Source organism: Melanotaenia boesemani, chromosome 11 (assembly GCF_017639745.1).
Source record: "Melanotaenia boesemani isolate fMelBoe1 chromosome 11, fMelBoe1.pri, whole genome shotgun sequence".
Classification (NCBI taxonomy): Eukaryota; Metazoa; Chordata; class Actinopteri; order Atheriniformes; family Melanotaeniidae; genus Melanotaenia; species Melanotaenia boesemani.
The window spans coordinates 7,966,843-7,993,194 of NC_055692.1; the positions used below are offsets into that span (position 1 = coordinate 7,966,843).

The window sequence follows — 26,352 nt, forward strand, 5'->3', positions numbered from 1 at the left end:
AGCTCAGTCCCATGATCGTGGTTTCAACATTACTTGTCAGAGCAAAAGGCAAAAATCTGAGTTGCACTCAAAGCACTCCCTTTACCTGCACAAATCATGCACTCAGACGAATAAAGTTTACACACTGTGTCCGTTTGTGCATTTTTTTCCCTCCTCGTATCTGTGCACGCCAGAAGTGGCATTTAAAAACCAAACGAAAGATTTGTATGTTGGAATAAGTTGGTTTAGTTTTACAAGCGCAAACATTTAATAATGTTTTTGTTGCACTCCCATTCTTCCGTTTGATCCAGACTGACATTTTGGTAACCGAGCTGTCGGGACATGATTGATGGTTTCTGTCTCGAAGAGAGATGCAGCCTGTTTAGAGAGCGAGTGGTTGGGATGTTTTGAGCTATTACTGGTCGCTGTGGGGGGGAAATCATAGGGTTTTGGGGGGAAATAAATTAATAAGTTTTAATTTTAAACCTTTGCGCTGAACTGGTATATGAACGAGAGATGGAAAGCGCGCCCCGCCCTTTTTCTGTTTCTTTTTTTTTTCTATGAAAGTAAGTGGCTCGTCTCCACACATCCAGTCACAGCCAATTATACACCAGGCTCGGTAGCTGTAAAGTTTATTTAAATTACCGACAAATTAAGTTTCTCGAGACAGCAGGAAACGAAAACAAATATTTATCCATCATTACTTCCGGTTTACTTTGCGCTCTACGCACTACCGTCGACACAGTGTTACCATGGTTACAAACTAAATATATTAGGAATATTCGAGCCTAACTTCCTTGACAGTATCCGCCTACTGTCAACTGAAAAGTCCGGGAGTCTTTGGGCGCAGCAGATCACCTGCAGCAGAGCGCACCGCTCCCGTCCATGTGTTGCGCGCTCCTCACTATTTGAAAACGGGGGAAAAAACAAAATACTAAACTCAGTCAGTTTTACAGCCTGCTCGAAGAAAAACCAGTTAGTCCAGAAGCATTTGTAGATTCGACTTTAATTATGCAAGATAAAGGCTTATTTTCTAACCCCTTTTCCAGACCAGAGTGTCTGGCAGCAGCGGCGCCGGCTGGGAAAGCGAAATTAACACACCCTGGAAAAGCGATTTTGGCAGGTAAGCTCTCAATAATTTGTCACACGGAAGAAAAAAAAAGATAAATTAAATGCCACCGGTTACAAAAATCACGTTTGCATGTTTTCAGGTATTTTGCGTAATTTCTTTTCTGGAACACAATGGAACACAAAGTGTGACAGAAAATGCTGTGTCAAGGTTTTTTTTGGGGGGGGGGTATGCTTTCCTCTGGGCAGTTTCAGGGTTTGCAGCTACAGAAAGTAGTTAAATCTACTTTATTATTTTTTTCTTTTTCACCACTTTATTTTTCTTCCTATTAAAAAATCACTTTTTAAACTGCTACTCATGAATGCAAAATTCATTAACCAAATTAATAAGTTACTCAGCCTATTTTGTTGAAGTAACCATAAGCATAAAAAACTATCTGTTACAGAGATAGACGAACTGATAAAGAGCAGTATTTTAACAGTTGTTGCATTTTGCATCAGCTTCTGTACACAACCCATTTTCAGCTGTGGATCCCTGAAGATGTTGCAATTTTAAAATACTCTTTCAAGGAGCTACTTTCATCGTCTGTCTCTCTGTCCAGTCACGATTGCGTCCTACCTGCTGCACTTGATTTGATTTTATCCTTCCTCTAGTGCACTTTACATAATGGCATTAGAGCAGAGTAACGCAGTGATGTAGAGGACACTCATGGCACAGGGGAACCATTCTGTCTCAGTTTTGTGTGGTGGTCATTGGAGCAATGTGGGGACTGAAGCCCTTTAATGTTGATTAGATCCTTTTCAGCAGATGATTTTTTAATTGGTCTCAAATCTGCAAATATGTGCATTTTTTTCCAGACCACTTAGCACTTCTTGTCCAATGTCTGCAAACAACTGCTGAAATGAACTTGCATTTAAATGTTTTTTTTTTTTCTATCTTTTTATACAATCTCAATCTACATGAAGTGACAACATCGGAGCATATTCATGTTTCAAATGGATTAAGTCCACTCAGTTTGACTGCATGGCTAACCATAGCATTTATCAATGAAAAATGCCACAGAAAAAGTTATAAAGGTTTAATTTATTATATAGATATTTATCAAACCTAAATATGAAGCAGATTAGTTTTTACAATGATGTTGTTCCCAGTTACATGACAATTGACTAAAGAAACTAAATAAATCTGACTGACGAATCACTTCCTAAGTTGTATTTTGCTTTTTTAAATTTCTTTATTTAAAAAAAAAAGAAGCTATCTCTATTAATTAATCAGTTCTGAAACCTCTGCCCTCATCTCCTGCTAACCTCCCTCTCCCTGTCCATGTGTGGTGATCAGACTGCAGCAGCTCTGTTTGATGAAGAGCCTCTCTGAGGTCTTCTGTATTAGGCTCCATGCTGATATTTGGCAGCACTCTGCTGATTTCAGTTTTGTGCTCTGGCAACTAGCAATTGCTGAATGTTTTACAGTTTTAAAAGAATTCCTTTTGATTGAATATTTAAAACAAAAACAGCTCTTTTTGGCTGCAACCAAATTTATTCCACTTATTTTTAGGTTTTATTTATTTTAAATATTGATGATTAATAAACATTACATCTGAAAACTTCAACCAGTGAGTCAGTGGGTAAGTGTGTGTATACTGAAAAAAGAAAAACAACAAATATACAGATCTGAGAAACTGAAAATTGCAAAATACCTCACGTGTAGCTTTGAATCTAAATGTTCATGCTTATAGTAATGTTGGTTTTAACTTTCTAAATGTAAGTTCAGATGTGCAGTAAACTCTCAAACTGTTATCTGGACAGTTTCATCATGTGTAATACATTGGCTAGATAGGAGCTATTAAGCTAACTTTCAGTGTCAAGGAGCTGCTATTACCTGTGATTTAATTGGTTTGATGTCCAGGAAGGCTAGTACTGTATGTGCCATAAGGCCTGAAAGCCATCCTGAATCCAGAAGAGGCTTACTAGCCCATCTGTTTGTGGTAGATAATCGATGATCACGCCTGTTTTCGTTGCATTTTGTGGACTGCATGCAACATAAATGACACAAACGAAAGTGAAACATTCATCAAGAATACAGCAGAACTAAAAACATTTAACCATATTTTTGTGGTTTTAACAGTGTTGTTGTTTGTACTTCTTTGGTAGGTTTAAAGATTTGTATTTCAAATGAAGGATCACAATGTTCTTGACCTGTAGATGCTTGACTAGCAAGTTCTACCTGTTTGGGAATGAAGCATAAAGATCGTTAATGAACTTCAGCTTCTCTGCCACTGTTCTGGATAAAAAAACTTATCCCAGTATATCCTTATTGAATTATAATATTAAAAACTACAAATGGATTAACTGATTTAGTAGAAAAAGCAACGGGAGATGAAAAAAAATATCATGTTGCCCCATCAGCTGCTGAGAAATGTAGGGTGACTGTTGTGAGACCTCTCCCTTCCCCCATCAGTCCCGTGCAGCCTGATTGACTGGTTATGTCCCAGTGTTGCTCCCTGTTCCCTGCACTGTGTCATTCAGCTTGCATTCGGCCTGTCTGTCTAGCTTTACAACCACAGAATGATTCTTATTCTTAGTCAAAACTCTGTGACTCATCCAGGCCTCACTGTCAACAAAGATGACTTGTCTTTTAAAGACTTTACAATAAAAACGTGTCAGAGTTTGACCCGATGTATCATCCATCAAAAATCAAAGTTGATAGTTTATATCAAATGGATAGAGTCTTCTCTCTCATCTCAGGCTGTTCAACATCCAACTGACACCATTTCTGGTGTTGTAATGTTGCTTGATATGTATTTCTTATGGGATGGTAGTTTTTGTGGTTGTCTTTGTAGACAGAGCGAGTTACTTGTACTTGCCCGTTGGCTCTTGGTAGACAAAGCAAGTAGAAATAGGAGGTCAAATCTTAATGGAGTACAGAGCCAGTGCAGATGGTGGTTGGGAGGAGGGGTGCACTTTCTGCTCCCATTGGTTAGTTAAAGTTTCCTCTGAACAGTCCGTGATGGTGACTGAAGCTGAGACATGGAAGGAGAGTTATATCTGTGAGAGGCCTGAGGGAAAGAGAATGGTCTAAATGGGACTCTTGTTGTTCTTTCATGTTCATCCATCCTGCTCTGGACAAAGAGATTCAGAACTGCACAGGGTCAAGACTACATGGTTTCTATCACATCATGATTTAATGATAGATTAAGCTTTGTTTTCATGTCAGATTTTCTGCTCTTTTCATTCTTTTCCTTTATTCCATCAATCTCTCTCCAGCCTCAGGGCAGCCAGTTAACTTTCTGAGTGGCTGTCTCCTCTCGGGCTCAGAGGGCTCGTCAAAGTGTGGCTTACTCCATTTCCTCACGTCACAGGCAGCGAGTCCACTCCCATCCACTGTTCCTGCTGCTTGCAGACCATGAGTACCAGGAGGCGAGATATTAAATCATAGTGCAGTCCTTCATTTAACCTGCAGCCACACCTGCTATGACAACCTGTCAGCTAGATCTTTGTATTCACAGATGCAAATAAACAAAAGACTAGATTTTATTTAATTGATTTAAATAGAGCAAGACTACATGATTCTGTTTGAATTGTATGTCTTGTAGATTGTGTACAGCAATAAAGTGGTTTGTTTGTTAATATATATATATATATATATATATATATATATATACATGCTGAAGGGTTTGAATTGATTTAGAGCAGTGTCAGCCACAATTTTTTGATTTCTCATGGGTAGAAATCAACTAAGAAGTGTTTGAGAAAATCATAAAGTTCGTTGTTGCTTGAATAATCAGAGCAGTGTGATCAATTTTCATGCAATTACCTTCCTTGACTTGAAAAGAAAATAGGTTTTAGAATTGAGAAATGGGTACCCACCAACAATCTTTAAAAGGTGACAAAATCCCATTTTTTCAATCAGTGGCGCTTGTGTTGTCCTGAGGGCAGAATCTGTCTCTGTAAACGCAAAATATTCCACTATGTTCACCAGTTATATCACTTTAATCACTTCAGTCTGAAAGATTTTATTGTTATTGTACAAGGGACTACAACAAAATTTGTAGTGGCATGTATTTTTAACAGAAAACACATAAACACAAGACATTTGGTAAAAATGCAATACTATAAATATACACTTTAAAGCATTTAAGTGTCATTTAATGTTTAGCATATTTGTATCTAGTGCTCAAGTAATTTAATTTAGATCATAGCGTGGCAGTAATAAACATTTGTTTATTGTGCTAATATGGTATACTGATAGCTGTTGGAAAGAAATTGTCTTTGAGTCTGGTAGTTTGTGTTTCTGCAACTCTGTAGCTTCTGTCTGTGGGCAACAGTTCAAAGAGATCACAACCAGGGTGAGAGAGGATGTAATGATATTTTTCTGGTCTACTGAGGTTGCATTTGGTCACAGGAATGTGGTGTGCACAGGGTCTTCACAGAAAACCATTGCCTGCATCTGCAAACCAATTTTAAAGGTATGATATGCAACATTAGAACATTGAAAGGGCAAAAACGGACTAAACTTATATTCAGAATTTGATTTTCAACTCAATCATCGCCTCTTATTTAAAACCTCTAGCTGACACAGTTTCACATTATATTAAACAGTACTTTCTAACAGTAAGATAGTGTTTTTCAGGTATAGATCACATGTATTATATCACATAAATTATTTAGCAAAATATTAACCCATAGCTAATTTATTTGTTTGTATTGTTCGAGCTAACTATAATAATGTATATAGGCTAATATAATGTATAATATAGGCTAATATCCATCCGTGTGCTATAATGGGCATGAGCAGTGTGCATCAACATGTTTAATTGAACTGTTTTTATCAGGGATGACAAAGTTGGGATTCCCACATCTGAATTTGTCATACAATATAATATTTGTTATGGTGGCTCGATCGACTTGTCCGATTTATAGTAGTTAATATTGCATTAGCTAACATAACACAGCACTTATTTCTTAGAATGCAATATAATGAGATGAATATGTATTACTGTGTGTAACACAAATATTTTTATAAGATTACTGAACATGATTTATGCCTGAGTCATGTAGGAAAAATGGTAATTAGTTTGTATTAGACTGAAAGACTAGCGATCTATCCAGGGTGTGCCCTGTGTCTTGCCTGCTAATTGCAGGAATTGGGATAGGCCCCAGCTTGGACCCTGCATTGGAATGAGCTGAGTAGAAAACGGATGGATGAATGGATGGCTGATATTAGAAATGTACCAAACTACATCTTTCTTTCTTTTTTTTAAAGCAGAAATTACATGTTGTGTGTTTAAGAGAGAAGCAAACTCATGAAACTGATGACTTTCAATGACTTTGAGATGCATTTCATTTTGTGACGTTTCATTGATATTGCTCATATATCTATCACTAGCCACAGTAATGAAGCTGGTATGGCTTTCAGCTTGTCTGTCTGTGTGTGTGGTATTGCATGTGTGTTACTATAGACGAATTAGATCCTTGTGACACTTTCTGTCACATGAACTACCACGGAGCTGTTATGTGTGTTGTGGCAGATGTCAGGCCACCTTTCCTCTCTTGTGTTGTTGCCTATTTGTTTTCATTTATAATTTTAACTCCCCATATGAGATATCTGTATTTAGTGTATAATTATATCTTTATGATTGTTGATTTGGTTCAAGAGATTATTGGCAACACAGCTGGTCAGAAGATAATCTCAAGTTTGTTTTTTTATTTGTATTGAAAGCTGGAAATTTGACAGCATATAAAGGCAGAGCATTGTTTAGTTTGCTACTAAGGCATGATGAGACAAGGACAGACATGATGAGAGAGAAGTCAAGGTAACATATACATATTAAATTGAAAAGTCCCTGCACTGTCATTTTAAACCAATATCAGTTAAATGTGATTTGCAACACAACTGCATCATGTGACAATTGTCTCACTGTACAGCTGTACTTGGTTATTTCTATCAGCTCAAAATTACTTGAGTTTGAGATAAATTGTATTTGTATTTTGAATTTTACAACATTGAATTAATGTGTCACAACTTCTTTAGATATCAGAGGTGCTGAAAAGACTGCAAAGGCTACACCAGTGCATCCTAACGTGTAGCACCTTCAGCAACCATTCTCTCTCCCTGCTTTTTCATCATCTAGTGCATTTAAAGAATGTATTTTCTATCAGGAGACAGGACTAGCCTCTGCAGCACCATATTGCTTAACAAATTGTATTAATAATGTAAATGTAAAACATGGAAATAACTGTGTTTATCCTCTAGGAGCCCTTGTAGCTTTGTGTCCAACTATACAATCTGTAAAAACACCCAGTGCTTCGTTGCCTTGTTCTTGTAAATCAACTCATATTGTGCATGCTGCAGGGCTCTAAACAGTTAAAGCAGTTCCCATGTAAAATTAATCAACATCCTCCCTGTAATTAAGCATCAGTGGAGAATTAGAGAGTGTTGTTCAGGACAGAGGAAGCCTAAAAGGCTGGGTGTCAGATGAATAATTCTTTTAATCTTTTTCTGAAGGCAAACAGAAATTTTCCAGCTCTGTTTATAGGACACCTCATGTTTAAAGCACATCAGTCCTCTAGCTATACGTTCTCCATTTGGACTGGAGATATTAACATAATATTTTTCCAGACCCTTTCTGCTGTACTCATCTCTTTAAATAATTTTATGTATAAGGTTAATGTATAAATAAAAGCCATCTGAATTATTATTAATTTCATCTGGAAACTGATGATTAATTAGCTGGCACATACAGATATCCATTAAACTTTTAACAGTAATAGCTTGTTGTCTGTTTTTGATTCAGTAACCACAAACAAAATAATTACTTTAGATTTCACAGCATCAGTGCCATTAAAATAATCCACACCTTTTCCTCCCATAATCCACAAATGCACATGTTGGTGATTCAAGGAGGACCCTATGAATGACAATGAGTTGTTGGCTGGTTGGTTGCTGTTTGTTGCTGTGTTGGGCCCATGATGGAATGATGATCTGCCCAGGGTGTATCATACCACTAGTCAGATAGCAGCTGGGCAAGAGAAAGGGTACACGAACTGGATAAAACATGTAAAATAAATTAATAAACATTTGGATCCCATGCAAAATTGTCATTTCCTCTTGAAAAAAGGGTAGGTTGTTAGCATCCAGCACATCTGGTGTTGGATGCTCATTAGAGTCATGGAACATCAGGCAGGACAGTTTTTTCTAGAAAATGTTCCTCCCTGTCAGCTGGCTGTCAGCTGGCTCATCTGGCTTCATGTGCGCCTCTCTCTTCTGAAAACAGAAGCTGTGACTTTAGCTAGTTGTCTCTTTTTAAATTTCAAACATCTATGTGTGTTTGCAAAAGATGAAATGAGTTCAGAAGTTAGAGGAATGGAATGAATAAGTGTTGACTTGATGAACATTAGTTTCTTCTTGCTCCCATCTTTTTATATGTGCGGGTTTGATGCTTTTCTTTTTCAGTATTTGCAAACTTAGGGCGTAAACTTAGATGCCATTGTGGACTTAAAATATATAGCTATCACCCTTATGCATTTTCCTTTTATTTTGGTAAATTAAAAAAATGTATCTAATACATTTTTGATGTAACTTTACCTTTGAATTAAATTTAAAATACAGAGTAAGGAACTTTAAAGGAGAAATTTAGTGTAAAAGCAATCTGCAGTCATTAGTGGTTTGATTTGTTTAGTTGAGATCACATCACCACATCTCATATTGATATATTTTGAGATTTGTATTTCGTTCTTTTAATATCATAGTAATCATCAATTCAGTGTATTGTGACATCCTCAATTCATACATCCTAGTTACTTTAAAATAGTTTTCCAAAACTATTATGTACTGTGTGAACACGTCCATGCCTGAAGTGCCCTCCAGCTGCAGCTTGGTGTTGCACAATATGGAATAAATTTCAGTTTTAATTTTATTGATGGTCTGGTGGCTAAAAAGGGGTAAATCCACAGCCAAGGTAAAAGTTTCCAGGGAATGTGCTACAGGGAATACATTTGCTTCTAGAATAAGATGGTCAGCAGTCATATATGAATGTCATTTTTATCATTTTTCCCCCACGTATTTTTAGATGTGCAGTTTATGACAGCAATATGTGGCAGGGCTCAGCTGTGAAGTGCAAGGGTTGTTGATTAAGTTATAAATTTATCATGTCTGGCCAGAGAGTGACAGCATTGTCCTTTAACAGTAAATCAAGCTAGCCAATGTTTAGTTTGTTAAAATCTGACTCTTGTAAGAATCTGTAGAGCAGGATTTTTATGAAATAATACACAGTTTTTCACTGCTTCTGGGTTCGGAATATCACTTCATTGGCATTTCAATTTTTTTGCGTTAATAGTATGTGTCAGAGGTCTGTGCAGATGCATTGATTTTATGACACAATCTGGAGAAGTTGGAGGATGAGGAGGGAGGAAGGAAGGTGCTTCTGAGGAGAGGAAAGTGAGGCTATGAAGATGAAGATTAATGGCCATTTTGCTCTTGTAACCCACATCTGACAGCTACACAGGAGTTATTTAGGGTGTCATCTATAAAAGTGTGTGTAGATATGTGTATGTGTGTGTATATTGGATGTTGGCTACAAAATAGACTGAAGACAAACAAGCTTTGTCTTCTCCACAGGCGCTGCTGGTCTGATTAGGATTGATCATGTGTTTCTGTGTCACTATCTGCTGCTTCTGAGTTGGTTTTCTCATGCAGTGGTCTTGGCTGACATCAAATGAATGAGGTTTAATGTCTCCTCTTCCTAACACACTAACCCACTGATCCCAGATCAGGGCAGCTAGAATGGCACATTGTAAATGCTCATGTGATTTCTGTTACATCTCAGCTGGCTCATATTAACTTACTACTTCATCAGGATGAAAGGAATTACAGCTCACTGGCATGTGATTAAAGTGTGTCTGCATGTGATAATCGTGAGTTTGATTTTCAGACCTGAGCAATTTTGAGGTGGAGTGATGGCCAGACTGTGAGTCCAATTCAATCATCCTGAAATGAGTGATAAACAAATAAATGATTTGGATAGGAACAAAAACAGGGGGGGATAAATGGATGAGGGATGATGAATGAGGAGAGGGCTAGATAGGATGGGTCGAGAGAAGCTGTTGGATATGGCTGAGTAGATGAACCAGGTATAAAAAGGCTCATCAAGTGATCAGAGGTGTGGTTGAGGCATGGCTTTGCTCCCAAACGAAAGTTAACAGGTTAACTTAATTTAATTAGTTAGCTCTCCTGTACATCTTAGGAATTCAGGATGCAACATATTGCATGTTGAGGATGTAGTGATGTACAAATTTTCTTCCCTAAGAGTGGGAGTTCTCTTCCTTTAGTGTGTTGTAATCTGATATGTTGTGGTCACTAGTCAAACCACGTGCATTTTAGTGCATATGAGTAGCTGCATGCTTTCAGATTTTTCTAAGTTAATTAAAGCATGTTTTTCACACATGGATGAGACCAGAGTCCACGTTGGTACAGTTTTCCAAAATTCTCTTGCTGTAGTGTGAAACTCAGAGGTTGTAAATTGGATCTTTGAATACAGGTATATGTTTTTATTACAGGTGAAAGCAAAGCCTGTAGTGTACTGCAGTGATAAAAGTCTGGGTGGAGAAATATATGAGGAGTGGCAAACCTTTTATGGATATACCCTAAGACAAGACAAAATATGTATATGTAAAAAGTAGTTTTTCTTAATTTTACCACACAATGTCATATGAACTTTCCTTATTTCAGGATCTTTAGTCAAAAAAGTATTTCTACATCATTTTTCTCTTTTCTCAACTTGTGTTAATCAGGGGAGTGAGAACGCAAACTCCCAACAGATTCAATACAAAGTAATTTTAATAAAAGCAACAAGTAGAGTGCACCAATTTTCAGCTGCAAAATTGATTTTTCCAGGAAACCTTGAAATCTGTATTATTCAGATGAAAGCATAATGACAAAAATCTTGTGCAACATTGCTATGAGATGGGCTTTAGACACTTCCTGCTCTCTGTGAGCCACGTGATTTAACTGTTAATGCTAAAGGGCACATAAGCTTTTAACTTCGTTTCTTTGGTTTGTTAGTTGTTTTTTTTATATATATTTGTGTTCTCCTAATTCAGCACAAATACAGGTTTGGTGCTGCAAACCGTTGTTCGTGGAGTTCATAAATTATGAACAACATAAACTGGACTTCTGTATTTGTATCTGTATGTTTCTGGAAAGAGGGTGTCTCCCTTGTGGAGTGTACATGTGTGTACCAGTGTCATTGAGTTAATGGAGGGTCTCTTGGCCCTGGTAATGGAGCCCCTCCCTGCAGGCTGAGTAGATAATTTAATTAATATCAACTCTCCTTCCACCCTTCCATCTCTTGTGACGTATCTGTTTTGTGCATTAGCCTCAGTTTTAGACACTTATTGTCTGTTCAGTTGTGGCTAGGTTCAGACTGAACACTCCTGCAATTACTCACACAGTCATGGTCTTTTTGTTCTCATTTTTTATTATACATAACAAAAACAACTGTAGTCTGACATTTAAGCAGCAGCTAAATTTTCACACACACCTTTCTCTCTGTTCTCACAATCTACCTTAGCAGTGGCTGGAAGAGTTGATTCATCTTTGCCCAGCTCATTACTCTTCCTCTCTTGGCAGCAATGCTTTTAATGTTTATGGAGTGAAAGCCATTGTGGAGTCACTGTAATGGTCCATGACGTAATGGTGCCTCTTTGTAATTCATAAGAGGGAATGGGGGGGGACTGAATAAGGCCTGGCAAGGCTGCAGCCACACATACATGGCCTGCTAACTTTATATATGTGAAAAAAGCTACTTGACCAGTTTGGAAATGGCTCATTTCTCATCCTCAGTGAACATTTTGGGATCGGTTACAGTGTTCATGATTGTTCTTTGTATTATTTGTCTCAAAAACACTTTGATTTTCTGATTTTATTAATTTCCAGGTGGAATTGCTGGTGGTATAGAGATCTGCATCACCTTTCCCACAGAGTATGTCAAAACCCAGTTACAGCTGGATGAGAGGGCCAATCCACCAAAATACAGGGGAATAGGTGAGTATCTATCTATCTATCTATCTATCTATCTATCTATCTATCTATCTATCTATCTATCTATCTATCTATCTATCTATCTATCTATCTATCTATCTATCTATCTATCTATCTATCTATCTATCTATCTATCTATCTATCTGTCTATCTGTCTGTCTGTCTGTCTGTCTCTCGCTCTCTCTCTCTCTCTCTCTCTCTCTCTCTCTCTCTCTCTCAGGAGCTCATTATCTAATTACCCATCATCCCCAGGTACATTACTGATTCTGGCAGGCTGTCATTGTGCTTGTTTATATGACTTAGAACAGACCAGTGCACACATGCACACTCTCCACCCGTACATAACAGTGCACACAAACACACCCAAGATCTGTTGATGTCAGCTGGGACTCTGAGGATTGAAGATGATGCTAATGAACACCCAAGACAGCTGTTGCTTTTCTTGCTCGGCTGTGTTTTTTGGCTTGATAGAACATTTTTTACAGCTGGACTGACGTCTCCAAGAAGTGAAAGCAAGTTTAAGAAAAAAAATTAGAAATGTACTCATGATGAAAATATTTTTGGATTTCAAAAGTGATCTCTTGTTGTAAATAGTTATTTTTCTTAATATAAAAAGTACCCCCAATCACAGTGGTTTATTATTATACAATTATACTTATTGAACTTTGTTATATTTACACAAATTATGCATTGTTTCTAATTTAACAGCCCATTGGTTGCTAAAGATTTAGCAGCAGTGACAAAAAAGATAATTTATGAGCAAACAAGGTTGAGATAAGTTGTTAACTACTGAAAGACTATCAGCTGTGTGCGATAAGCTTTAGTTAAGGTTGCCAGTAGAGGTTACATAAAAAGTTTCTTCAGTCAGAAGCTTCTTCAGCTCTGCTGTTTTTAACCTTCAATGTCAGAAGTCTGCTTACAGAGCAAGTCATTCATTCGTTTGGTCATTTTACCCTTTTTTTTTTTAGAGTAGAGGTTTTTCCCCAATGATTTATTGTGTACTTTTCCTTTAGGGATAAATTTGTTCACCTAATTAATTAATATTTTAATAATATCTTGTTTTCTGTAAATATGGTTATTTTAAAATTTGCATTCCATGTGTGTGTTTGTGTGTGTGGGGGTATGTGTCTTTATTTAGGTGACTGTGTGAATCAGACAATAAAGAGTCACGGTATTCAAGGACTATACAGAGGACTGAGCTCACTGTTGTATGGATCCATCCCCAAATCTGCAGTCAGGTATGTGAAACTACTGAATGAAAGTACAAGAACCAGGTACAGGTACAAGAATAACACAACCATTGAGGTTTATACGGGTTTGAATTGCAGAGGAGGCGTTTGTTAAAGTTTTTCTTTTTACTTTTCCTGCAAGTGGTATGCTACATAAAATTTTCAGCCTGTAAACATGTTTTAATTTGAGTTGTACTGTTAAAAAGACTGACTGTGAAGACCTGCTATGTTTTAGTATAAATGTGAAATAATATTTTTTTTTAATCAAATAAATCACAGATTACAAATGATTTAATCATGATTAATCATGACAAATCACCATTTTCGACTATGCCTGAAATTTGCTAGTTTTTTACTGCAAGCCAGTGCATACAAATATTTAGTGTTAAGCTAAATGGGAAGGCAAGGTCAGTACAACCATGTACACATGATCTCATGGTGATAATATTTGTCATAAAACCACCAGATGTTGACAAATGAAGTTAAAAACTGATACTGATGAAGCAACTCCTATAAAACTGATGATCTGGCTAAAAAAAAAAACTCAAAGGTCTCATTTGTGCCCCCCTTTTCCTGGCCAGTACTTCTGCCTGCCCCCCCTTCAGAACTTTTCTAGACTCGCCCCTGCATAGCTGAAGCATATATCCATTCTACCACCTGCGTTAGAGAAGATTCTGTCAAAAACAATACTTTGGGGTAAATATGTGCTGGTATGAACCATGAACTGCTAGATTCCTCCTCACCTGAATGATAAACAAACGCTAGAGAGAGATGGTGCTAGCGACAGAAAAGCCGATCAGAGTCACAGAACAACAGAAGAAGAGGAGCAGACACGGAGTAGACCAGAGAGCAACGAGACCAGCCATGTTTTCTCACAACGCAGGAAGAGTGCGGCCATTGAACCCTGTCAATGCGAAAAATGTGGGTGTTAAAACACCGTCTTCCTCCACAGGGGGGGTGGGGACGACTTCCATGGGTTGCACCATTAATGTTGTGTTTATTCTCAAATCCATCCATAGAGTCAGCAGGCTCATCTTTTCCATCTTGCTTCTAGACGTCTCCATGTCCCACCAAAATAACCAATGTATTGGGTTTGTTATGCTGTGCAGGCCTTAATTGCATTAAAAATACTAATGTAATTAATTACATAAACTAGTTACCGCTGTTAACCCATGTAACCCAGCAACACTTTTTTTCTCCACTGAGTGTCAGATCCGTTATATGTATCAGTTTAAGATAGAGATATTAGCATTTGAAATACTGCAAGTATATATTGCATATGTCTCTGTATAGTAATTATTAATGGAAGTGCAATGGTAAGTTTATTCCCATCCTTCATATACAGCCATTCTTTTACTTTTTTTTAACCACTTTAAATTTTACATTTTATATTTATATTCTAATATTAACAGTACAGTGTATATGTGTGCGGTACATGTATTTATAAATAGCACAGAATTAAGCTGTGGTGATTTTCTACCAGGAACCTTGAACTAACACTCTCCAATTATTCTAGTCCATTACACACAAGGCTTGGCAGGAATGCCACACTAGCCGTCAGTATAATTATGTTATTTTTTCACAGTCGTGACATTTATCTACAGACAAGTGTGCACATTGTAGTTCTCGTGCATGCACACACACACATATTGCGACTGGACTTTTTTGTTGTTGCTTTTTGTTCTGCTTGTCATTCTTTCAATCTATCCCTCTCTCTCTCTCTTTCTTTCATTCTTTCAGTGTTTGTGTGTGTGTCTGGGTGAGAGAGTTTGTGTGTGTGTGTTCAGTGCTGGAGGGTAGAACCCATCTATACAACAGAGAGACAGGCCCATCGAGGCGTAGCAAAGATGCCATTCAAACTCAGACAGGGTCTCAGTAAGGGTACAGAGATTGAGACTTGTGTTGGTGCTGTGTGAGCGCTAACACACTGTGTGTGTGTGTATGTGTGTGTACAGTATGTCAATCGGTTTTCATTCCCAGAGGGAGCTTCCATGGGTTTGTGCCTCCCTTAAGGAGAATTTTCTCTGAGGAAATAAATTGTGTTGAAGTGTAAATATTTGGATCTAATTTAACTTGCTGAGTAATTTAAAACTTTTCTTTGATTACAGTGGATGTTTTCTACAATAAGTGGATGTTTGGGTCACTACTCTTTTGTTATGGTCATCAGATTAAACTGGATATAAAAGGTGCTTTTAAATGACTACACTGTGTATAGGAATGTATGTAATCTAAGCATTTAGGGTTCTGATTCTTTTAAACAGGACTACATTTTTAGCAGAAAAAAGGAAGTCTGACTTGTATGATCAAAAAATGATTTTCCTCCTCCGTTTATATAATTTTGCCTATTTTCCTCACAACACATTTCTAAAATATTTAGTCTTACAGAGCAGAAAGGTTTTTATTTTTACACTTTTCTTGAAATATAAGCGTCCTCTGAGAGCTCCGATTAATCGTGTGATTCTTTTAGAGTTCCTTAATTCAATTTTGAAAACCAAAGAAATGACAATAAAAAAAGAAACTTAAATAAAAAAAGGGAAATATTTTTTTAGAAACACTTTGGCACTTTTCCATTGACCACTGCTTATTTTTCTTGGCATCTTTCTCTTTGAATCTATTCTTATCTCTTCCCTCTCCATGCTCTACCGCTCTTTATCCTCCCCCAACACTCCTCTAGTCCATTAGCTAATTACCTTTGCACCATCATGTACCATAGAGTACTGTAGACGATTGCCAGGGAGGCACGAGAAGACATGCAATTGAGTCTCACCTTTTTTCTTTTCCCCCTTAGCCCTTCATCCATATCAATGTCCTTTCCCCCTGCCTACCCAGTCCTTTCCAGTGCAATCTTTCCATCTTGTCTTTACCTTCTCCTCCCATCAGAAGAACTGACCTTGTAGAAAAACCCACTAATGAAGATTGGGTAGCACTCCACTGTGGAGGATGACTCATCTCTGACCACAGATGTCAGCCAAAAGATGTCTCATATTCAAAATGAAAAGTTTAGTCCACATATTAAGTGGGGAAGGGAGTAAATTGGCGAAGGAACAGCCCTGACAGTGGCATATTTCTCTTTGGCACCCTTTAATGAATAGCATTTGTTTCTCAGGGTTAGTTAGTAGGTGCACTGCCATTCCTGTGCAGTTAATGTGGATATGTGGAAATATGCCTTCTTTTCTTTCTCCAAAGCCCAAAAGGTGTTTCTAGTTAGTGAGTTTTTTATTTTATTTTTTATGTGCAGTTAATTTCTCCAACAGTAAGACTCAGCTAACTGTGAAAAGCCTGTCTTTGAAGGAAAACGGAACGTGTGTGAGGAGTTAGAGGAACAGATGTGGAAGCTTAATGAGCAATAGAAAGGCATTACATGAGCTCAGTAAATTATTGTAAAAGCTGAGACGATAGGTAAACGGTTAAGCAGACTGAGAAAAAAAAAAGAGGAAAACAAGGCATTCATCAAGACCTGGTGTCTGTCCTCCCCCTCCCCTTTGCTAAATGTACCAGGCAGTGTCCTGCTGTCACCACAATTCAATTCCATCTATAAATAACCTTTCTCGTAAACGAATGGCTGGCAACATTTTCTGATTGCAAAGATACACAAATCACTACTCTCTCTGGGCTGGCTTCCATGGCGGCTGTTGCTGGCTGGTCACCTGTTGGTTACTGAGATCCTCCAGTTTATTAGCTCATTTTAATGAGGATGCAGCCAGGACAATAAAGTTAAAACATTAATTTGTGCACTTTCAGCACTTAGTCTCCTCTAAAAATAGGAGTTGGAAGGAAGTTTTGTGCCTTTTGGTGGTTCTGCTTGTATTAATGTGTGCGTCTGCTCAAATCTCTTCCTCAATTTCTGCAGACAAGTGGCAATTTTTTACACTGTTTAAGGAGACTTATTAACATTTTTCACCATGTTTTCTACATGTAATGAGTTAAACCTTTGGACATTCATCTTTTTTCATTAGAACTACATATTTATTAAATTGCATTTTTCCTATTAAAGTGATCCATTCATACCTTCAAACGCTTCATTCATTATGTGCATATCTGCAAATCATGATCTGTGAATGTAATGCAGGCTCGCTGGATAGGTTAACAAACTCAAAAACACTTGACTTTCTTTGAAGAGGCTCTTTGCTAAAAATTTCTTAGCTTCTGTTGATTTAAAAAAAAATAAAAAATCAGTCTTGTGATTTAAAATCCTTTTTCAAGTGTACTCCTGCCAGGCATGCAGCAGTTCACAAACAATGCTCATATTACTTTCAATCCAATCTTTCTTCCTTATATCTATTTTCTACTGCTTATCTGGGTTTAAGTTATAAGGGGGCAATAATCTGAGCAGAGATTCCCAGTGGTTCATTTGTAGCCATAAGAAAATTTGTACACTGTGATCATAAAGGGGTGGAAATGGCAACAATACTCAAGTAGGCTGAAGCGATTTTACGATTCTGAGTTGGTAGTAAGGAGCCCAAAGTATGTTAAGAAAATATGGCAGCCATGCTTTCATGTTGTTTGCATCAAATTCTGACCCTACCATCTGAATGTTGCAGCTGAAATTGAGACTCGTTTGTAGGAGCCATAATTTCTATTCATTGTTTGGTTCAGGTGGTGGTGTTTGTTTATGTTTGGAATGGCACAGGTGACCTATATTCCCCTCGACCATTGGTGGCAGGGTTGAGAGGAAGTGCATATAGACATGGAGGTGACAGTCACGATGTGCTTGGATAACGGGAGGTCGCACGGTTTTTACCGCTTCTGGACGCTTCTTACATCACTTCGTAACACTTCGCACCGTTTCTTTTACCACTTCTTCCACCGCCTTTTTACTATACCTCCGTACCTGTTATAACCTCAAGGCCATCTATCCATCATGTTGCTGTAGACCGCCATCCTTGGCTTCAGATCGTCATTCATTCATGTTTCCTAGTCTTACAAGAAATGGGAACACACCCCAAACTTACTTTGCAGTCTGGACATTGGTTAAATGAAGCTCGTTATGACCAGGATCCCCCGCACCCAGAGCGACTAAAATGATCAGACCAGATAGTTGCTACAACAATTTTCGAATCTTGTATTGTCTAATTTTGGTGAGTTTTGTGAACTGTGGCCTTAGTTTCCTGTTCTTAGCTGACAGAAGTATGCATCTGGTGTGGTCTTCTGCTGGTGCAGCCAATCTACTTCAATGCTGGACATGTTGTGCAGTCAGAGATGACATTCAGCACACCTTGGTTGTAACCAGATGTTATTTAATTTACTGGTTCCTTTCTATCACCTCCAACCAGTCTGTCTATTCTCCTCTGGCCTCTAAGATCAACAAGGCATTTTAATCCTGTCAACTACTGCTCATTGGATATTTTCTCTTTTTCAAACCAATCTCTGTGAACCCTAAAGATGGTTCTGCTTGAAACGATTTCTGAAATATTCAGACCAGCTTGTCTGGCTCCAAGAACCATGCCACGTTCAAAGTCACTTATATGCCCTTTATCCCCTCTGATACTTGGTTTGAAATTCAGGATGTTGTTTTGACCACGTCTGCATGGCTAAATGCATTGAGTTGCTACCATATGATTTGCTATTTGTGTTAACAAGCAACTGGAATAGGTGTATCTAATAAAGTTACTGGGGAGTGTATGTTCCTGCCTGAATATCATTTAAAACTATTTGAATTTATTTAGTAAAACCAATTCCACAGCTTCAGTGATTTAGCAGCTGTTTCCAGGGTGTATTATACTTGAACACATCTTTTTAATCCCTAATTCAGTTCAGGGTTTTGGGAAGTCCAGAAAGGATAAATCTTGTGAGCAAAGACAATACCCGCTCATATGTTTTTTTTTTTCAAATGCTGTAGATCATTAGATGAAATGGAGCACACCAAGAATGGTTTTGTTGATGAAATGACACCTGTGGGTGAGCTACTGTAAGATAATCCAGACCCACCAACTCCAGCACGTAACATGTCAGGGTGATTTAGGCTTTCTTCGTGATAGCAGGCCTCAGTGTAACAAGGAGAAACCATCTAATGCATATGAAAATCGTGGAAATACATGCATGTATCACCATTGCCCAGTACAGACATGTAATTGGTGAAGTCTTCTTTTTGCCTTAAAATAAAAGCCAGATTTAATCTCTAAAAAAATTTTTTCATTTCATTCATTATCTGAACCGCTTCATCCATTAAGGGTCACAGGGAAGCTGGTGCCTAACCCAGCATTTTAACAGGTGAGAGGCGATGGACAGGTCACTAGTCCATCGCAGGGCCAGCATAGAGACAAACAACCATTTACACACTCTTGGCTGCATGGTGGTGGTTGGCATTGCCGCCTCACAGCAAGAAGGTTGCTGGTTCGAGCCTCGGCTGGGGGAAGATTCAAACTTGGGGGAAGTGACCTTTCTGTGTGGAGTTTGCATGTTCTCCCTGTGTATGCGTGGGTTCTCTCTGGGTACTCCAGCTTCCTCCCATCATCCAAAGATGTCCATGTTAGGTTAAGTGGTTGCTCTAAATTCTCCCTGTGAGTGTCAATCAAAGTTTTTTATCCACAGAAAAATATATATATATTTATTGATTAATGTCTATTTTAACAACATTATTAATTAATCTTTCTTATAACTCCCTGCTGACTATGTTTTCCTTCTCAGGTTTGGGGTGTTTGAGTTTCTCAGTAACCATGCAAAGGATGAGTCAGGTCGACTGGACAGCACCAGAGGCCTGCTGTGTGGGCTCGGAGCCGGGGTCATGGAGGCTGTGATAATTGTCTGTCCCATGGAAACTATCAAGGTATGTTAGCAACTTTTTTTACCTAATTTGTTTGACTTACTGGATTCCCAGTTAGTCTGACTATACTGAATATGAAGCATCTATCCCACACTTTGCTAAGTTGTATTTTTGTATCACAAGTATATTCTCTCTGGATGTATTTGTACAATGTTTCAGTGAAATTAAATATAGTGATGTTACAAGATTTGCTTACATGTAAAATCTGCTGTCTTTTTATCTAAAACGAATTTCGGGACAGCCATAAATACATGAAGAAAGTGTTATATAAAGGAATCAATTCAGAGTATCACATTATCACATATTTACAGTAAAGTAGTTTAGTGACTTGTCCCTGCACTTTCAATGTGTCTTTGCATAAAAGTTAGATTAAATAAACATATTTGCAGTTTTCACCGTTTGTGCCTGTTTTACAAAAGCAACATTTTCTGCTCTGGGTTCTGTTCAGATCAGCATGTTCCTTTTTTCTTTATCTCCCAAGGTTAAATTCATTCATGACCAGAATTTAGCAAACCCCAAATACAAGGGCTTCTTCCATGGAGTCAGAGAGATTGTCAGGTCACAAGGTAAAGACTGGCTTTAATGCATGTAATTCAGCTGACATCTGCTGGTCAAAAGAGGCAATGCAACAAAAAATATACTGCTGAGCAACCATGATTGATTTTGTTGATGTTCACTACTTTAGAAAAGGTAAATTAATTAAAACTTTGTTAACAGGATTAAGAGGGACATATCAAGGTATAACTGCAACGGTGCTCAAGCAAGGCTCCAACCAGGCTATTCGCTTCTTTGTGATGACCTCTCTCAAGAACTGGTACAAAGGTCCGTGTACATACGTATGAGTACTGTTTACATCTGTTTAATGCTGCTATAGAGGGTATTTCATCAACTTAGATAACTCCTCCTTAAGAACCAGAAAGATTAGATTCAGTCTTCATGTACTACTTTGGAGAACAAAAAGTCTTCAAAGTATATTTATGGGAAAGGAGTTGAGTGTAATAGGAAGATGAGTTCAGAGTGTTTTCCCTGTCTATTGTGCGAAATCAGGACATGACTATTGTTTGAGAATCAGACACTTGGCAAAATGCCTGCAGGGCTTCATCAACAATCTGTCCTGTTTGTTTGTTCAGGACTACCACTAATTTTGTGCTGAACCAAATGTTTCACATCTCTTTTTCACATGTTATCTTTTTTACAGGTGATAACCCCAACAAAACTATTAATCCCTTGGTGACTGGACTCTTTGGAGCCATAGCAGGGGCAGCCAGTGTATTTGGAAACACCCCACTAGATGTTATCAAAACAAGGATGCAGGTACACAATATGGTTTCTGTAGTAAAGAACAAGAGGCTGAATAGTCTGTTCTAATAAGGAAGGTTACTTAACGCTTGAAATTACCTGAGTGAAGTACCTTAATGTGCAGCCATTTGCAGAACTAGTCTAATTTTCTAAATGCTGACGAAAGGAGCTTCAGTGGTTTGTTAATTTTCTGCTGGATCATCTATTATGAGGGGAAAGGAAATAATTAATCCCCATTGTTCCTTGCATTTGCGACTTTCAAAGTGATAATAATAGAAACTATCATTGATGTAAATAAATATGAAGACAAGGGGGTCAGTGTGGTGAATGTGATTTGTGGCTCTCTCCTTTTATTTTTAAATTCCAAATATAATAATAATGTAATGTTTTAATATATGTATATAAAAGGTATGTTTATCTATACATATATACAAAATATAATTTAGGAGTCTCAGGTGAAATAAGAACAAAAGAATATACTGAGCAAAGTAAACTCACATTACATCATATTCCCTTCTGTACACTCAGATTACAGCATAATATGGTTGGATTCTTGTTTCAGCACATTTGTCCTGAAGAATCTTCCTTATCCCCATCATGTTTTCCAACAAGGTCATTGGAAAATGTGTAGGAAAAGATATTAGGCCATTGTATTTTATAGTTTTTTGTTCCGTGCTGATTCTTTTTTAACTTGTGAAATCATTGTTAGTGACAAAATAATATATCATGAATTCTTGTTTTTATTTCCAAAGGGTTTGGAAGCTCATAAATATAGAAACACACTGGACTGTGCAGTGAAGATCCTCAGATATGAAGGCTTGACAGCGTGAGTACACATCAGCTTGTTTCTTAGTTTTATTTAGTTTAGCTTTGGTTTGCAGTTAGTTTAACAGCAAGTTGAAAGTACAAGTCTGTGCCACTTTTTTTAAGATATAACTGCTTTCAGTGCTTAGAGACATAGTGTGTTGACCTAAGTTTCAAATTTCATGTTGAACATTGGTAATTTAAAACAAAAGGACCGCCATAAATCTATACATTTTACCTTCTGGAATACAGTTAATTTGTGTGTTTTCACAATATGAATAATAATGGTGATACTAATAAAAGTACTACAAAATGACTATATGATAATGATCCTTAAAGTATAATCCTCAATAATGAAAAACGACTATACTGGATTAAATATTAGCAGATCAACCTCCCTAGTAAATATGGGTTCTCCCTCAGTTCTAATAATTTATGTTTGACTCTTTTTCTTGGTCCGTTTTTAGTTTCTACAAAGGGACAGTTCCCCGGCTCGGCCGTGTGTGTCTGGATGTGGCCATAGTTTTCATCATCTATGAAGAGGTTGTGAAGTTCCTGAATATAGTCTGGCAAACAGACTGAGGTGCTGGATATTCAGAGAAAATGGCAGCTTCCAACACAGATCTAAGTTCTGCAGACCCCCTTTGTATCATAAGTCCGAATTAGGTCCAAATCACTTATGAGGTGGGTGAGCCAAACAGCTGAACTTAGATCGGTGTCTTTTGTTGAAATGGAAGTGAAAGCGCACATAAACATAGGCTTCAAAGAAGAGGAATAGTCTGGAAAAATGCCCACATTTGGACAGCTGGAGTGTAAGCAGAGCTCTTATGCTCAGTGCCAAGATTCCTGACAAGATCAAGGACCAAGGGTCTTTTAGAAAGTGGGACTGTAAGGTTAGTCAAATAACTATGAAAAAAAATATTATTTATCCTAAAGAGATGTCAATAGTTTCTAAATGTAACAGAGATCTGAATGCTGACTAAAGCAGCCTTTCTCAAGTTATTTGCTTCTCTGCAACACCCTCCAGAGGAGACATTACCGCTACCTGCTCACAGCTGTTTTGCTGAAGTTTTACTGCAAGAGTGCAGGTGTCACTGTGGATGTTCTTGAGTTGATGTTGCTCTCTGTCTCCTCTTGTGCCTGACAATGTTTTAAATCCAGAGGAGCCAGACTGCAGGTGGTTGCAGTTTACAGTCACATAAACAGCAACGACTTCCATAACTAGGCCTTTAATAGATTTTGTTTTACATTTATATAATACTAATTATTTTTTTATAGCATAGATTCTAATTTTTTATTAGTAGCAACATAGTGTAATTTAACATATGATTTATTTCAATCGTGCCAAATGCCAAGCATATTATAATATGAAAGTGAAAACATGTAAAAGTAGCTGATTTATCTTTATAAAAGAAGAGCAAATATTGTGACTGATCCTGTGATGTGAATCATGTTGTGAAATAAATGTATGTATTGAGAAGTGAATGTTAAATGGAAATGAGAAACTATTTACAGTTAATCTGTGCCAAATGTCTCACATTTTTCTTTTAGGTGTTTTCAAGATATTTGGAGATTAATTAATTGCTATATTTCACTGTGAATGACTCAATGTCACTAAGTAATTTAGACAAAGTAATGTCAGACCTCTTTCCCTCATTATAGAAACAGTACTGATCATCCTAGCCCAAGTCTCCAGCCATCCAATTCTCATTTGTCCTCTGTTTACATTAGAGGTAGATTTCCATCTTTGACTCACCCTCCTACACCAGTGGCTTTTGAGAAGCATCTAAAGGAGTGAAAGATGTATCACATTTCTGATTTGTCCTCAGAATATCATGCTTAGGGATATAATTTCACATTTTTAAACATGATATGTAGCTGTAGATAAGAACTTAAATAACAACAGTGTCTTGCTGCTGAAAAAAAGGTTGGAGATGTGTTGAAATCAGTTCTTGGTGCTGTTCCCCTTCGGGTGCCATGTTCCAATCTACTCCTCACTTGTGCCTTTTGTTCTTGTTATTCGCTGATAAATGCCTCGAGAGAAACCTTAATCCTATTTTACCTGCTTTCAAATCATGATGCAAGGAAGTAAAAATTTCTATGGCTCACTTATTTTGTTTTAATATTTCACACCTTGCCATCAATAGTAATATTAAAAACTGTCATAATCTATACTAGTACTTCTATGGTTGGGCTGTAATCAGAATTTAATTACTGTATTTATTAAATTATTATTATTTGATTGAGTTTTTTCCCCTGACCAAACAAAATGCTTCTATTCTCCACTGCAAACTATTCCACAGAAGATTGTACTGTGAGAGTAAATCAGTGTATTTCACACTGTGTATGTGTGGCTGTTTGTGGGTCTTTAAGATGACACTTGTAAAAAAATGTTGCCTCTTCTCTTTGTCTGTAAGTAATGTCAAGTCTTTTCTTTTTGGGGGGAGGGTTAAAAACTCATTAAAAAGCATCTTAAACCAAACCTTATAAGCATGCAGAGTGATTTTTCTTTTTTCCTAACTTGCTCACTCACCTGTTGCTCTGCCCTTTTGGTTACAACAGATAATGTTGGGACAAGCCATGGGGGATAGGTAAATGGGGGAGGAATCGGACAGGGAACTCATTGTTCCCGTTTTGGCTGATGCTCATGTAGGGTGAATTAACTATTCATCAACTATTCATTCAATTATCCATCTCTTTCTCTCAAGCACACACACAACCACACTTCAATTCAGTGTGCCCCAGTGTTTGCTATGTAAAGGAATGCACTGCTCTACAGAAGGCAGGGGTGAAGACAGCATGGAGTAGACACTTTCGAACATTCAGTCATAAAAACATGTAAAAGATCCATACTAACCATATAACATATACAACCCCTCAACATACATTTAATGGAGATTATAATGTTAATTTAATGTTAAATCTTTTAAAGAGCTGATGATCCATTTGTTTTAAAACTGTATCATGTTATACAGATGGATTTGTTATTTAGTGCCACCATATTGTTAGAAATAACTGAAACACATGTCAGTGTGTCACCACTTATTTCAACAGCACCCCAACCTGCTTCCGAAATTGATCACATTTAAGGACTGTATTTTTTAACATTTTCTACAAAAACCGAACAATAAAACTTGCAGAAAGGGGTTCAGGGTGTAACCTGCCTCTCACCTGCTAAATGCTGGGTAAGGCTCCAGCTTCCCCGCAACCCTCAATGGACGAAGCGGTATAGATAATGGATGGATGGAATCTGCAAATGTCAAGCCTGAGTTATTTTACTCAGTGCCCCTAAACTACATTAAAATACAGTGTTTTTTATTTATTTATTTATGTTCTTGAGACTACTACGTCAACAGCGCTGAGACAGAAATACTGTAAATTGTGCAGATTATTTATTAAACACTAGAGGGTGCTGTGACTCAAACACATCTATTGAGCTCTGCTCAATTACACACAAACACACACACAAACACACATACCACAATGATGAGAGACGCCTTACCATTCTTCATATCTGTACAATAGGGCTTTATGAGGAGCGTCAAAGAGCCCACCCGCTTCCCTTCATCTTAACATCATCACCCCCTCTCCTCCTCCTCCTCCTCCTTCTCCTCCTTCTCCTTCTCATTCTCTCCTATCTGCTGCAGGAGAGTTAACTGCCAAATCGCCTTTAAAAATATCTCATCATCCTCACAGGCATTAACCACACAGCTCAGGGTTTTAGATTATATTTGTATCTTTGGGATATTGAGATATCTTTCCTCAGCTTCTTTAAACGTTATCTTGATAAAATGAAGACCTCCAAACAGCACCTCAATAGATAAATGCATCGAGACAAGTGGTGCCATTTTTATTTAAAAAGCAAAGTAAAACAGGAAAATTAATTCTAAGTGATATTTTAAAATAATCTTTGACATGGTGGCTGTAAGTCAAACTGATTAGTATTGTCTTTTGCTGTTTATCTTTACGCGCTTTTACAGCACCAACTACTACTGAAGTTCTTCATTCACTCAGAAAAGGATGAGTAATGTTATTGTTCATCGGCCTGTCTTTCAGTGGGCTGGACGCAGTTAGGTCTATGGGATGAGTGAGAATGATTTGGTCCCCCCCTCCCTTGTCTCCTTGTTTTGCGCAGTGGCTGCACGCTAACTCTGTTTTTCTCTTTTATTTGC

At 37.6% G+C, this 26,352-nt stretch overlaps 1 protein-coding gene across 1 annotated transcript; it reads left to right on the top strand.

The window, feature by feature from the left end:
* Positions 1–622: 622 nt before the first annotated feature.
* Positions 623–24,662, top strand: si:dkey-178e17.1 (tricarboxylate transport protein B, mitochondrial). The gene is made up of 9 exons (XM_042000495.1): positions 623–1,102; positions 11,981–12,088; positions 13,224–13,323; positions 19,942–20,080; positions 20,559–20,643; positions 20,795–20,899; positions 21,276–21,391; positions 22,129–22,202; positions 22,648–24,662. The coding sequence occupies exons 1-9, from the start codon at positions 991–993 to the stop codon at positions 22,760–22,762; spliced, it is 954 nt and encodes a 317-aa protein (XP_041856429.1). The 5' UTR covers positions 623–990; the 3' UTR covers positions 22,763–24,662.
* The last annotated feature ends 1,690 nt before the right edge of the window (positions 24,663–26,352 follow it).

What these genes read in the sequence shown, in the direction of transcription:
- si:dkey-178e17.1 (XM_042000495.1), top strand. Translation starts at nt 991, where the DNA reads ATGCAAGATAAAGGCTTATTTTCTAACCCCTTTTCCAGACCAGAGTGT. An exon ending in ACCAAAATACAGGGGAATAG is followed by an intron (nt 12,089 to 13,223) that starts GTGAGTATCTAT and finishes GTCTTTATTTAG; the next exon opens with GTGACTGTGTGAATCAGACA. An exon ending in GTCCCATGGAAACTATCAAG is followed by an intron (nt 20,081 to 20,558) that starts GTATGTTAGCAA and finishes TTATCTCCCAAG; the next exon opens with GTTAAATTCATTCATGACCA.